General features: G+C 44.9%; 1 protein-coding gene across 4 annotated transcripts in view; it reads right to left on the bottom strand.

Annotated features, from left to right (window-relative positions):
* Positions 1–10,503: 10,503 nt before the first annotated feature.
* The window catches only part of ENTPD6 (ectonucleoside triphosphate diphosphohydrolase 6), a 39,537-nt gene continuing 37,402 nt past the window's right edge, over positions 10,504–12,638 (bottom strand). For all 4 annotated transcript variants that reach the window (XM_047068838.1, XM_047068839.1, XM_047068840.1 and 1 more), the window contains one exon: positions 10,504–12,541. In XM_047068838.1, coding sequence (XP_046924794.1) covers positions 12,443–12,541 — 99 coding nt within the window. In that variant the 3' untranslated portion in view covers positions 10,504–12,442. The remainder of the gene's footprint in view (positions 12,542–12,638) is intronic.

Below are 12,638 nucleotides of genomic sequence, written 5' to 3'. Positions count from 1 at the left end.
ACAGCAGGTCTGGGGTGTGGCTGCAGTCTACATTTCAAACAGGCCCCCAGGTTCTGGGAACGCACCCTAAGAGGCAAGGCCTTAAGGCATAAGCACTGCTCAGAGTTTTTAATGATGGAAATTACTGGAAAGGGGGTTTTGAAGAAACAATTTCCCACTCCCTGCTGCTGTCCTGAGCAGGGAGGAGAGAAGGGCAGTTCCTCAAGGCAGCCAGGCTGGATGTAAGTGTCCCTCCAGTACATCCAACTATCTCTTCTGACTTGGAGTTTCCAGGCTGTGCTGTGACTCTGAGTGAGCATACCTATGGGCTGTTAGGGACAACCAGTACCTTTTGGGGGACCAGGTATGCCACACCATAAATACATCAAATTATTTGTTTCTTAACTGGCATCTCCTAAGACTTGCTATATGGCAATTTACTGCCGTCTTCTTACCCCCGGATGAATGATTTAGCTGAGTTTCTTGACGTGCAGAGCTGAGGATGAGGTCCTAGACTTGTGGTCCGAACTCCTGCTGGCATCTCTTCTCTTCTCCAGGCCATGAGACTGTCTCACTACCCCTCTGCTCTTGTTCCTCCTTCCCAAACCCAGAGTCACCTGGTTCCTATGGGCAGACCCTGGGCTTGGGGACCCCTTACTCACTGTTACCAGCAACCTCAGGTCTACACCCACTAACATCACTGCTGGTGTTCTTCAGGGCCATGTTGGGGCCCTGGCTTCAGTCTTGCTCCCACTGACCTTGATCTCATCTCATTGGCCTCTGTAGTTTCTACATCAACAAGTGCACTGGCAGGTTGGTACTTTGAAAAACTGGTAGTATTCTTTTATTATTATTATTATTATTAAGTTTATTTATTTAAGTAATCTCTATACCCAACATAGAGCTCAAACTCATGACCCTGAGATCAAGAGTCGCATGCTCTTCAGACTGAGCCAGCCAAGTGTCCTAGTAGTATTAAATAAACTCTGAACCAGAACTGAACCTGCTCTGAACCAGCTATTCTAGTCCAAAAGAGATACCCAACAGAAATGAATGCTTATGCTGACCAAAAGACATGCACAAAAATGTTCAAAACAGCCCTATTCAAAACAGTCCAGACTGGAAACCATGCAAATATCCATTAACTCTGGGGTAAATACTTTGTGGCATATTCCCACAGCTGAACAGTCTGCAGCCCAGCCCTTGAGAATGATCAGCCATACCCAGTAATCGGCATTAGAGCTCATCCTGTATGATTCTGTTTACATGATATTCTAGGACAGGCAGACCTCTAGAACATCAGCCCTAAGAATGGTAGTTGAATTTTAGGGGTGGATACAACTGGGGACGATATGAGTCTGTGGGATCTGACAAAGCTATTGCAGTGTGGTGGGAACAAGTGTAAAAGTTCATTGTGTGCTCACTAGAAGCCAGCCCCATGTGGGGAATATCTGTGGGTGTGGTGAACACCACAGACTTGGGGGCAGGGCCCGGGTTTACACTGTGCTGCCCATGACCTTACACCATCTTCTTCCCAAGCTTTTCCTGTTTCCTTGTCCTCCCTGCGTAGCCAGTAGGGCTCCAGATCCTTTTTTAGGCCAGGAGCTTCCTGCCTGCTTCCAGATCAGGCAGCAATGCCACACAGGTCTGGTGGGCACATTCTCCCCTAAGCTCCCAAGGACTGTCTCAGGAACTGGTCCTCCAAGAGCAAGTCTGAGGCCTCCAGCTGTGTTGTTCCTTGTGGTTCTAGACTCCTTTTACCCATCCTCAGCTGCTCTTTTGGGTTCTCTTGCTAGGATTCCTGCTGTAGTTTCCTAATGGGCTTTCCTGCCTCCCAAATGCTCCCCAGAACAGTCCTACACAGGCTGCAGAATTGGACCCTTCCTCAGGGGAGGGCTGAGCCCAGAACTGCTCCTATAAACCCCAACCCCAACTGAGCAACCTTCCTAGGCCAGTGTCAGCAAGTCCCTGGCAGGTCTTCTGGCGAGCATGGGGCTAGCCCAAAGTAGGACCTGATAGGCAGGCAAGGTGATAGGAGGCACTGGACTACAGGGGGTCAGCTTTCTGACACGTCTGATTCCAAAGGGGCCAGGCAGAAGCAGGAGTGTCAGAACTGAGGTGAGGGTGGGGAGGATCCCCAGAATTGTGGAGCTTGGGGCTGACTTTGTTGTTGAGAGGGTCTGTGAAGGACACACAGCCAGGCTTTACAGGCCTTCCCATTCTGGTTCTCGCTCTGCTGCCCCTTTCAGCCTTTCCCTCAGTGGACGGCATCCTAGCCCCTCACCCTCAGGGTCCCTGACTGGAGGAGTGGGATACTGCCCCTCTATCCCATGGGCACCAGGCCCTCAGTGAGTCTCCTGCCTGGCTTAGGGCTGCCTCTGAGCTGACTGCCTCTGCTTACCTAGAGCAGGATTAGCAAACAGCAGTCCTCAGCCATTGTATGGCCCTCAAGCTAAGATTACCTTTTACATTTTTAAGTGATCAAACAAATCAAAAGAATAATAATGCATGATACATGAAAACTATATGCAATTCAAATTTCAGCATCCATAAATCAAGTTTGATTGGAATGCAATTGTAGTCATTCATTTACATTTTGTCTAAGGCTGCTTTCACACTTCCACAGCAGAGCTGAGCAAATGGGACAGAGACCATATGTTCTGCAGAGACTGAAGTATTCACTATCTGCTTCTAACCAAGAGTGTGCTGCCCCTGACCTGGAGTGTGTCCCTAGCATTGCCTTATACTTGTGGATCCCAGTGGATCCATGTTCAGTGTGGCAGCCAAAGTGGACCGGAGGGGGTGGGGTGGGTGGGAGATGTGGCTGGCCTAGGTAGGATTCTTGAAGCCTCTTTAAAATTCATTACATCACATCAAGGAAATGCATGTTAAAACCACAGTGAGGTAGGACATTGGGTGGCTCAGTAAGTTAAGCATCTGACTTCACCGCAGGTCATAATCTCATTGTTCCTGAGTTCAAACCCTGCATCTGGCTCTCTGCTGTCAATGCAGAGCCTGCTTCGGATCCTCTGTCTCCCTCTCTCTCTGCCCCCCCACCCTCCTGCTCACTCTCTCAAAAATAAATAGTATTTAAAAAAACAAACAAAAAAAACCCACAGAGGGTACCAGAACTCACCAGCTAGAATGGCTAATATTAAAATGACTGACAGACAGTACCAAGTGTGGATGAGGATGTGGAACACTGCTAGTGGGAGTGTAAATGGTAATTCACATTGGAAAACAATTTGGCAGGTTCTTATAGTTAAACATACACTTACCATATGAATCAACCATTCCACTTTTAGTTCATATCTTGAAGATATTGTAGGTTTGGTTTCAGACCACAATAAGTGAATACTGCAATAAAGCAAGTCAAATGAATTGTTTGGTTTCCCAATGCATATAAAAGTTATGCTTAGACTGTACTGTAGTCTATTAAGTGTGCAATAGCATGATGTCTAAGAAAATGCATGTACCTCAATTAAAAATGCTAACCATCATCTGAGCTGTCAGTGAGTCAATTGATCACTGATCAGAGATCAGAACAAATTTAACAATAATTTTTTTTGAGTTATTGTGAGAATTACCAAAATGTGACATAGAGATACAATGTGAACAAATGCTATTGGAAAAATGGTACCAGTGGACTTGCTCAGTGCAGGGTTGTCACACACCTTCAGTTTGTTAAACACACACGCACAATGCATTGTCTGTGAGGTACAATAAAGCAAAGCACAATAAAATGAGGTATGCTTGTATTCATCCAAGAGAAGTAAAAACATATGTCCACAAAATAACTTGTGCAAGACTGTTCACAGAAGCCTTATTAAACCCCATATTGGAAACAGACCAGGTGGCAATCAACAAGAAAAGGAGGATACAAAGTGTTGTATATTGAAATAATGGACTACTACTCAACAACAAAAAGAAATAAACTACTGATCTGCATGTTGATATGGGTGAATCTCACAAACATGTTGAGCTGAAAGCCAGACCCAAAAGAGCACATACTGTATGATTCCATTTAGATGAAGTTCCAGAACTGGCAAAAGTTATGTGTTGTGATGGAAATCCAAACAGTGGTTGCCAGGTGCCAAGGGTGGGGGGATTGTCTAGGGACTTTCTGTGGTGAAAGAATAAGGGTATGGGCCACATGGCTGTTTTTGCCAAAATTGTTTGAACTGTATACTTAAGATCTGTACATTCTACTATATATACCTCAACAAAAATATTCTTTAAAAAATTCACTAGGTCAGAAGTAAAAGCTTAGAAGATCTTAAATACCAAACACAGCTTCCATCATGCAGGCAGCCTTTTGCAAGTCTAGACCTCAAGGAAGCAGCACCAAATTCCTTCTGAAATTCACTTTGTGTAAAGGAATTCCAGCTGAAGCTTTGAGTCAACTGTGAAGACTCCATCTAAGAGGGAAGTGAAGAAGTCTTTCAGAAAGCCTATTTGCTTTGTTGACAGTTTAACCTTGCTGTTTGGCTTGGGTGGAGTCCTGGCCAGGCACTCCCATTGAGTAAACAAGAGGATTGTTGGCTCCACAAGGAAATTTGGAGGATGGGAAGGGAAGGTCAGTATCCCTATTCTCAGGGTGTTTCAGTTCTGCTTTCTTTCAGGTAGCCTTTTATTACTCAGTAGGCAGTTAAGAGACCCTCCCCAGAAACTCAGAACTTGCAGGACCCAGGGGTTCACCAGATATCTGGGAGCAGACCTGACCCCTCCCTAGGAAGGGGATTTTCTCTTAGCCCAAAGGTCTAAGGGGCCACCATGACAATACAGGAAAAAGTCTAAGGGTTGCCTTTCCATTTTGTTGAGGATTCCGTTTGCTATGCAACAGCTTTTTAGTTTGATATAGCCCCGCTTGTTTATTTTGCTTTTGTTGCCTTTGCTTCTGGAATCAGATCCAAAAATCATCACCAAGGCCCATGCCAAGGAGCTGACCACCTAGTTTTCTTGTCTCAGGTCTTCTGTTCTTTAACCCACTTTGGGTTAATTTTTGTGTATGGTGTGAGATAATGGTCCAGTTTCTTTCTTCTGCGTGTGGCTGTCCAATTTTCTCAGCACCACTTATTGAAGAGACTGTCCTTTCTCCACTGTATATTTTTGTTTCTTTTGTCATAGATCAATTGACCATACAATTGTGGGTTTATTTCTGGGCTCTCTATTCTGCTCCATTGATCTATGTGTCATTTTTTATGCCAATACCAAACTATTTTGATCACTACTGCTTTGTAATACAGTTTGAAATAAGGGCTTTGTTCTCTAGCTTTGTTTTTCTTTCCCAAGATTGCTTTGGTCGTTTGGGTTCTTGTGTGTTTCTGTACAAATTTTAGGAGTGTTTGTTCTATTTACTTTTTTCTTTTAAAATTTCTTTTGTTTATTCAGTTTTTTGAGAGACAGAGACAGAGTGTGAGTGGGGGAGGGGCAGAGAGAGAAAGAGACACACAATCTGAAGCAGGCTCCAGGCTCTGAGCTGTCAGCACAGAGCCCGACATGGGGCTCGAACCCGCTAACTGTGAGATCATACCCTGAGTTGAAATCAGACGTTAACCGACTGAGCCACCCAGGCGCCCGTGTTTTTTCTATTTCTGTGAGGAATTTTGATAGGCCTTGCATTGAATCTGTACATTGATTTGGGTAGTATGGAGATTTTAACAGTATTGATTCTTCTAACCCATAAATATGGAGTATCTTCCCATTTGTGTTTTCATTTTCTCCCTTCAATGTCTTATAACTTACAGTGTACTCGTCTTTCAAAACCTTCTGCACAGCAAAGGAAATCATCAACAAAACAAAAAGGCGACCTACTAAATGGGAGAAATTATTTGCAAATCATATCTGATAAGGGGTTAATATCCAAAATATATAAAGAAACCATACAACCCCATAGCAAAAAAGACAAATAATCCAATTAAAAAATGATAGAGGATCTGAATCAACATTTTCCCAAAGACATACAGATGGCCAACAGACACATGAAGATCCTCACCAGTCACCATCAGAAAAATGCAAATCAAAACCACAATGAGACATCACCTCAAATCTGTCAGAATGACAGATTATTGATATTGTCTTATTATCAAAAAGACAAGAAATAATGAGTGTAGGAGAGAGCATGGAGAAAGGGAACCATTTTGCACTGTTGGTGGGAATGTAAACTGGTGCAGCCACTGTGGAAAACAGTATGGAGGCTCCTCAAAAAGTTAAAAACAGAACTACCAGATGATCCAGCAATTCCACTTCTGGGTATTTATCTGAAGAAAACAGAGACATTAACTCAAAAAGATATATATACCCCATGCTCCTGGCAGCATTATTTACAATAGGCAAGATCTGGCAACAACCTGTGTCCATCAGTGGATGAATGGATAAAGAAGATGTGGTGTGTACATCTGTCTGTGCATATTATCTATAATGGAATATTATTGGTCCATAAAAAAATGGACTCTTGCCATTGTGACAACATGGATGGACTTTGAGGGTATTATCCTAAGTAAGTCGGACAAAGACAAGTACCATATGATCTGACTTATAGGTAGAATCTAAAAAACAGAACCAAAAAAGCCTGGGCTCATAGATACAGAGAACAGATAGGTGGTTGCCAGAGGCAGGGGGTAGGGGGTGGGCAAAATGGGCAAGGATGGTCAAGAAATTATAAAATAAATCATGGGAATGTGATGTATAGCACACTGTCTACAGTTAATAATACTGCATTGTCCTCATTGCAAAAAAATTGTTTATCTATGTATGATGACAGATCATAACTAGACTTACCATGGTGATCATTTTGCAATGTTTACAAATTTTGCTTGCCATACTATGGTGCTGCCTATTCTGGACATTTTACGTAAGCAGAATCATGCAATATGTGATCTCTGTATCTAGCTTCTTTCACTTATTAGCCTAATGTTTTCCATGTTCATTCATGTCGCAACATGTGTTCGTACCTCATTTTTACTGCCAAATAATATTCCAATGTATAGAGTCCTAGAAATCTCTTCATCCCCGGAAAGCTGAAAACCTTGGTTTACATTCCCACTTCTCCTTGTTGCTTTAGGATGAGCACTGTAGGCCTCTGAGTGTTGGCATTTTTACTTGCAAAACCATCTGATCCCTAGCAGACCTCCAGATGGATCTGGGGAACCACACAGCTGTTTTGAGCACCTAACACCTTGGAAGCTGTTTGGAGCCATCCCACTGCTGTGTTCCATGCCTTAAAATGAGGCTCTGGAGCTCTGCTGACCTTTAGAGGCTTCTCAAGACAAGATGCCATATAGGGGGATGTCTGCTCTGTGCTATGTAAATCCTGAGGCAGACACAAAGATTTACAGAGCTGCACTTAAGCTCTTAAGCGGAAACCTTTATCCACCAATCAATAACACAGAAAAGTGGGAATCAGGCTGTCAAAATGATAAAGAGGCAGTTAGGCCTGGAGCTAGTTTTAATTTTTTTGACTGTTTAACTACTTTTCTAAATATCACAAAACACATTATTACAGTGATAACGGATTCCTTAGTGGAGAGAGCTGCTTTTGATAAATAGCTTCATGCAAGGCCGAATGTAAGGAGGAAAAATTAATCTTCTACCACCTCTAACTTTGGAGGCAATGTGGCACACTAATTTGGGGTTTGGAAGCCTCTGGATCTGGGTCTGGGTGGGGCCCTTCACTCTTTACTTGCTGACCTTGAGTCCTTAGGGCCCCTTGACCAGTCGGTGCTCCATGCGCTGCCATGACAGCGCAATCACTGGCTATTCCAAAAAGCAGTTGGCTCCATGCCTGACCTAAACACTCCACAACACAGGCCATTGTTATTTCAACTCAAAACTGAGGGACATTATGTGTAAGTATGCTTACCTGCTCATAACTTTCAAGACAATTTTCAAGGCGCATTCAAGGATCTTGAGAGTAAAGAGGCCTTGGAAGTGCCTGATATGACCTCTTATCTGGACAGGGATCCCTTCTTGAGTACCTTTGAGTGCTGGCAAGGGTGGGGATGTATATGACAGAGAGCCTATCTTCTTTTAGGACATCTTTCCTTGTTAGAAACCTGAAAATGGTCTGTAACTTGTGCCCATGTGTCTAAGCTCTGGCCTCTGTAGCAACAGAAGCAAGTCCAGGATCTCACAATCCTTACAATATTGAAGATGCTGTCAGATTCCCATCAGCCGTAAAGCCTCTTTCCAGGACTGTGATTTTGTGATTCGTAATAGGAAACACAGATTTGGCCTTCATCCCTGCTCTTGGCCCCACAGCTCCTAAACCCTAGGGGGACTTCCTAAGTCATAAAAGCAATGGGAGCATCTTTTGTTATAACATTTGGTCTTTGGTCCCAGGTCCCATAAGCTCATTCAACCACCCCTGAGTCTATGTTAATGAGGTGATTTCTGGAAAGCCCCTAGGTGACCACGGGAAGGGGGACAGTTGCCAAGGAGAAACAGCCATGCAATCAAAAGGATGGATCTTTCAGCCTCCCCCACCCTGACCTCTGGAGGAGAGAGAGGCTGGAGGTTGACCTAATCACTAATGGTCAATTATTTAATCAATCCTACATAATAAAACCTCCATAAAAAATCCCAAGTAGGGGTTTAGAGATCCTGAGATCAAGAGTTGCTTGCTTTAATTAAACTTCGGGTTTAATTAACATGTGGAGGCGCTAGGAGGGTGGTATGCCCAGAGAGGACACGGAAGCTCTGGACCCTTCCCCTATGTCCTGCCCCACATGTCTCTTCCATCTATTCTTTGCAATAAATCAACAAGAGTAAGTCAACTGTTTTTCCTGAATTCTGTGAGCCTCTTTGGTAAATTATCAAATCTGAGGAGAGGGTCATGAAAACCACTGACTTAGAGCCAGTTATTCAGAAGCACAGGTGACAACCTGGATTTGTGACTGGTACCTGAAGCAGGGGTGGGGGTAGTCTTGTAAGACGGAGCCCTTCACCTGTGTGGTCTGCACTAACTCCAGGTAGATAGTGTCAGAACTGAGTTGTAGGCCACCTAGTTGGTGTGGGAGTATTGCTGACACATCTAGCATCAGAGAAAAGTACCGAGAGTAGAAGGCTGAGTGGAGAGCAGAGAAGAGTTTTCCTCCACAATGATGAACTGCCCCAGGGACTTCAATCATTCCTCACACTTCATGCTCTCCAAACAAGTCATTAAAACAACCTTACCAGAAACTGCACACACAGTGTGGCTTTCCTGGGAGACTCTTCCTGACACTGCTATGATTCTGCACACTTCTGGGATTGCTCATTACCTTATTGCCAGCCTTGATTTTATCCCAAATTGGTATTACCCTAGTTTGAACATCACATTTGCCTTTCAGGGACTCTGAAATGGTTCTAAAAATAAAATCCACCTTGAAATAACGATTTACTGTGCCTAAGGGTATTCATAAGTATATATTGGGAGTTCTTAAAGTAATAAAATCAAAACCATAAAAAACAACAACACTGTTGGTTAACTTTGAAAACTATCCCAGTGGGGTAGCCTTTCTAATTATATCACAAAACCTGGAAGTCATCATAAGTCTATATAAAAATATAAATTAGTTAAACTTAAATACATAAAAACAGTAAAACTGTGCATTGAAAAAAACACCATAAATTCAAAAAGTAATAAAATGGGAAAAAACTTGCCACACATTCTGTCACAATGACTAATTTCCCTAATGTATAAACATTCTTCTAGTAAGAGAATGACCACAATCTCTCAGAAAAATTGGCACAGGACATGGACAGATGTTTCACAGAAAAAGAAATGCTCTTAGACATACATATGACATGAATTAGGCCAGTGCACAGGAAAATTACCATCTGACGACATGGTCACAATTTAAAACATTCCTGCCTTTGGATCTGGCAATGTCAGCATGGCTCACGTATGGATGTGGTACTGGAAACAACCTGATGCCGGGGGTCCTGTCATCCAGATATATGGATGACACCAGCCACTGGAGGACTGAGGCAGCTCAGTGTGCATCAACAGTGTAGCTGTTCTGAGTGAGAACAGGAAAGTGCAGGACATGTGGGCAGGAGGTGGTGTGTGGGACGTGCTAGAAAGATCTGAGCACATAGATGCACACGGCTTATGTGAAGTGGGGCACACCAGAGGGAACAAAATTCTTACTGTATCTCTAGTTTGACTACATGTTAGGAGGTGCATATGTAGTTACTTCTTTTTTAAAAAACAAAGCCTACTTTATAATCACAAAAGACACAGCAAAATGACTTGCATACTTTGCTGGAACTAAAAATATTCCATGACTTATTTGGTGATCTTTTGGGAAACTTCCAGTTGTTCCCACTTTTTCAGATGTGAGATCACTAACCTATAAATGGACCAAATCAATTTTCACTTTTACCTTCATACACATTTGATCATGGCCTCTGGAAGTTCCTTAAATATTTAACTTGTTAGATATTATAGAAGGAAAAGGCTGGGGAAACCCTGCCAAGGCAGGGATGGTGAGGTGCTGGTAGTTGGATTTTCTTGCCCTTTTCAAATGAAGGTTTCCTAGCTGTAGTCCAACTGTGGCTTTTTATTTAGGTAAAACACTTTCCCTTCTTTGTCTTTTTCTGCTTATGTCATATGCACACCTCCAGACCTCTGCCCCAGGGTTTAAATTCTGGGGAAACCACTGGGCAGAGGGTGATTAACCTTATCTTGTCAGTGGATTTTGTACTGGGGTCTTCCACCAGCCTTCTGAAGTTGGGCCAGTGACGATCAGACCACAGAATCAGGACGCTCAGAAAAGGGGGTAACTGCTCCCCCATCTCCGTGGGCACAGCACTTCAACATCAAAGGTTTTACACTTCAATCCCTCCCTGCCTCCACCCCTGGGGATGAAGGGCTCTTGGAGGTAAGGAGTAAAACTAACCTCCTGTAGCTCTCTGCAGAGCCCTTTCCCCAACACAGGCCTCCACTCATGGGCTCATTCAGCAGTCACATCGGTCTTGGTCCTGCAGTGGCCCTAAGTAGTTGAGGGGCCAGACCCTATGCTCACACCCAGTCTTTGTCTGGCATGCGACCCCTTTCCAGCTGTCCCAGATTAAAGCCAGATCCTCAGAGAACACACTGCAAGCTGGGGCACAGCATCTGCTTGAGAACTCCACACTGCACGTGGCTGCGGGTCACAGTCCCAGGGAAGAGGGGAGCTCTGCTGGGAAGGCAAGGGGCTCGCCTATAACCACGGGCATGCATGATGGCCTGAGGATGGCCTCCCTATGCCCTTCTGCTGTTTTCTCCTTATGAGGCACACTGACAAGAGTTAATGTGCCACCTGTCACCCGGCATGGACAGTTCTTTGTTTCAACTATAGTAAACAGGGATCTCAGGGGCTTTTCCACCAGGGGATGAACATTGCTGATGCTCACCTAGAAGAGTGACTGGAGAAGAAACCCTTGTAAACCCTTTATTTTGAGTGGAACACATGAGGTTCAGCTTATTCCATATACCATACATTCACTGCAGAACGACTGTGGCCCCAGGGCCTATGTCTCACAGACTTCACATCCCGATGCAAGAGGGCCCAGAGCCAGTGTCCTACAGAGGCCCCAGACAATGGGCATAGCCCTGTACCCCAGCAGAGCCTCAAGAAGGCAGTTCTGGGGACTGCAGTCCACCTGACCCACAGGGGGATGGTGTGTGTCTTCAACACTGCTCAGCTGCAAATGGCTCATGGTAGCAATACATTCACTGGGGCTCAGAACACAGCTGCTACACAAACACCCAGCACCACACAACAGAGATGTCACTCACACAGCACAGCCATAAATATTGTAAGCAGGTCATGCTCACATTCAGACCTCCTCTGAAGAGCTGGGACACACAGAGGTATTTCCCCCAGCCCTCTTCTACTCACAAGGCCAACTTCATCAGCTTGCCCCAAGCCATCCAAGAACCTGAGAAAACAGACCTCTGGATGACCTCGCATGTCCATAACCAAAGAGGAGGCCAATGCATTCAGGTCCGCCCAATTCACTGTCCCAGAGGACATGGTGGTTGCCACTTGGCCCACCCTGAAAGCAGCCAGAACAGCCTGTAAAACCTCCCTACCAAGTCTCTGGGGAGAAGGTGGAGGTCCACCCTGGGGATGAGAGGAGGGACCAGACAGGGGCAGGGAGACAAAACAAGACTCCTGTCACAGAAACACGTTACAGTCACCCCAACCCTGCATACAGGGGAGGGATGGGGGATGGTGTGCCTGTGTCATACTAAACTTGACATGTGCCCTTTGCCCTGTCTGGTTTACTGCCCACCTGGGGCTGAGGCAGGAGGAGACACTAGGCCTGGTCACGTTCTAGCCCTCTGCCTGTCCAGGGGCAGGTCTGCAAGGCCAAAGGGAAAGGGGTGGCAGCCCGAGCAGTGGCTTCCTCCCAACACATCAAGGCGTTCCACACAGGTCTGTTCTCATGGAGATGGAGCCGCTCTGTAAGGATGGCTGGGGCAGCTTGGCCACTATGAGGCTGGATTCTTCTGTCTTCTCAGGGAGTCGATGTAATGAAAAATGGCCCCCAGAGCCCAGCTGGTCTCAACATTGTTGATTTTCCGAGTCAGCTTGAAAACACAAAGGAAGGCGCAGAGTGGGCATGGTTGGGAGGCTGGAAGCAGTACCCCCAGCCCTTGGGGTCATAAAGGGCACAGGAGTACCCAG

Source organism: Lynx rufus, unplaced genomic scaffold, assembly GCF_022079265.1.
Source record: "Lynx rufus isolate CCGP_SWC_20201006 ecotype Redwood Valley unplaced genomic scaffold, mLynRuf1.p SCAF_8, whole genome shotgun sequence".
Lineage (NCBI taxonomy): Eukaryota > Metazoa > Chordata > Mammalia > Carnivora > Felidae > Lynx > Lynx rufus.
The sequence above is the reverse complement of the archived record's forward strand: the minus strand, read 5'-3'. Positions and strand labels throughout refer to the sequence as shown.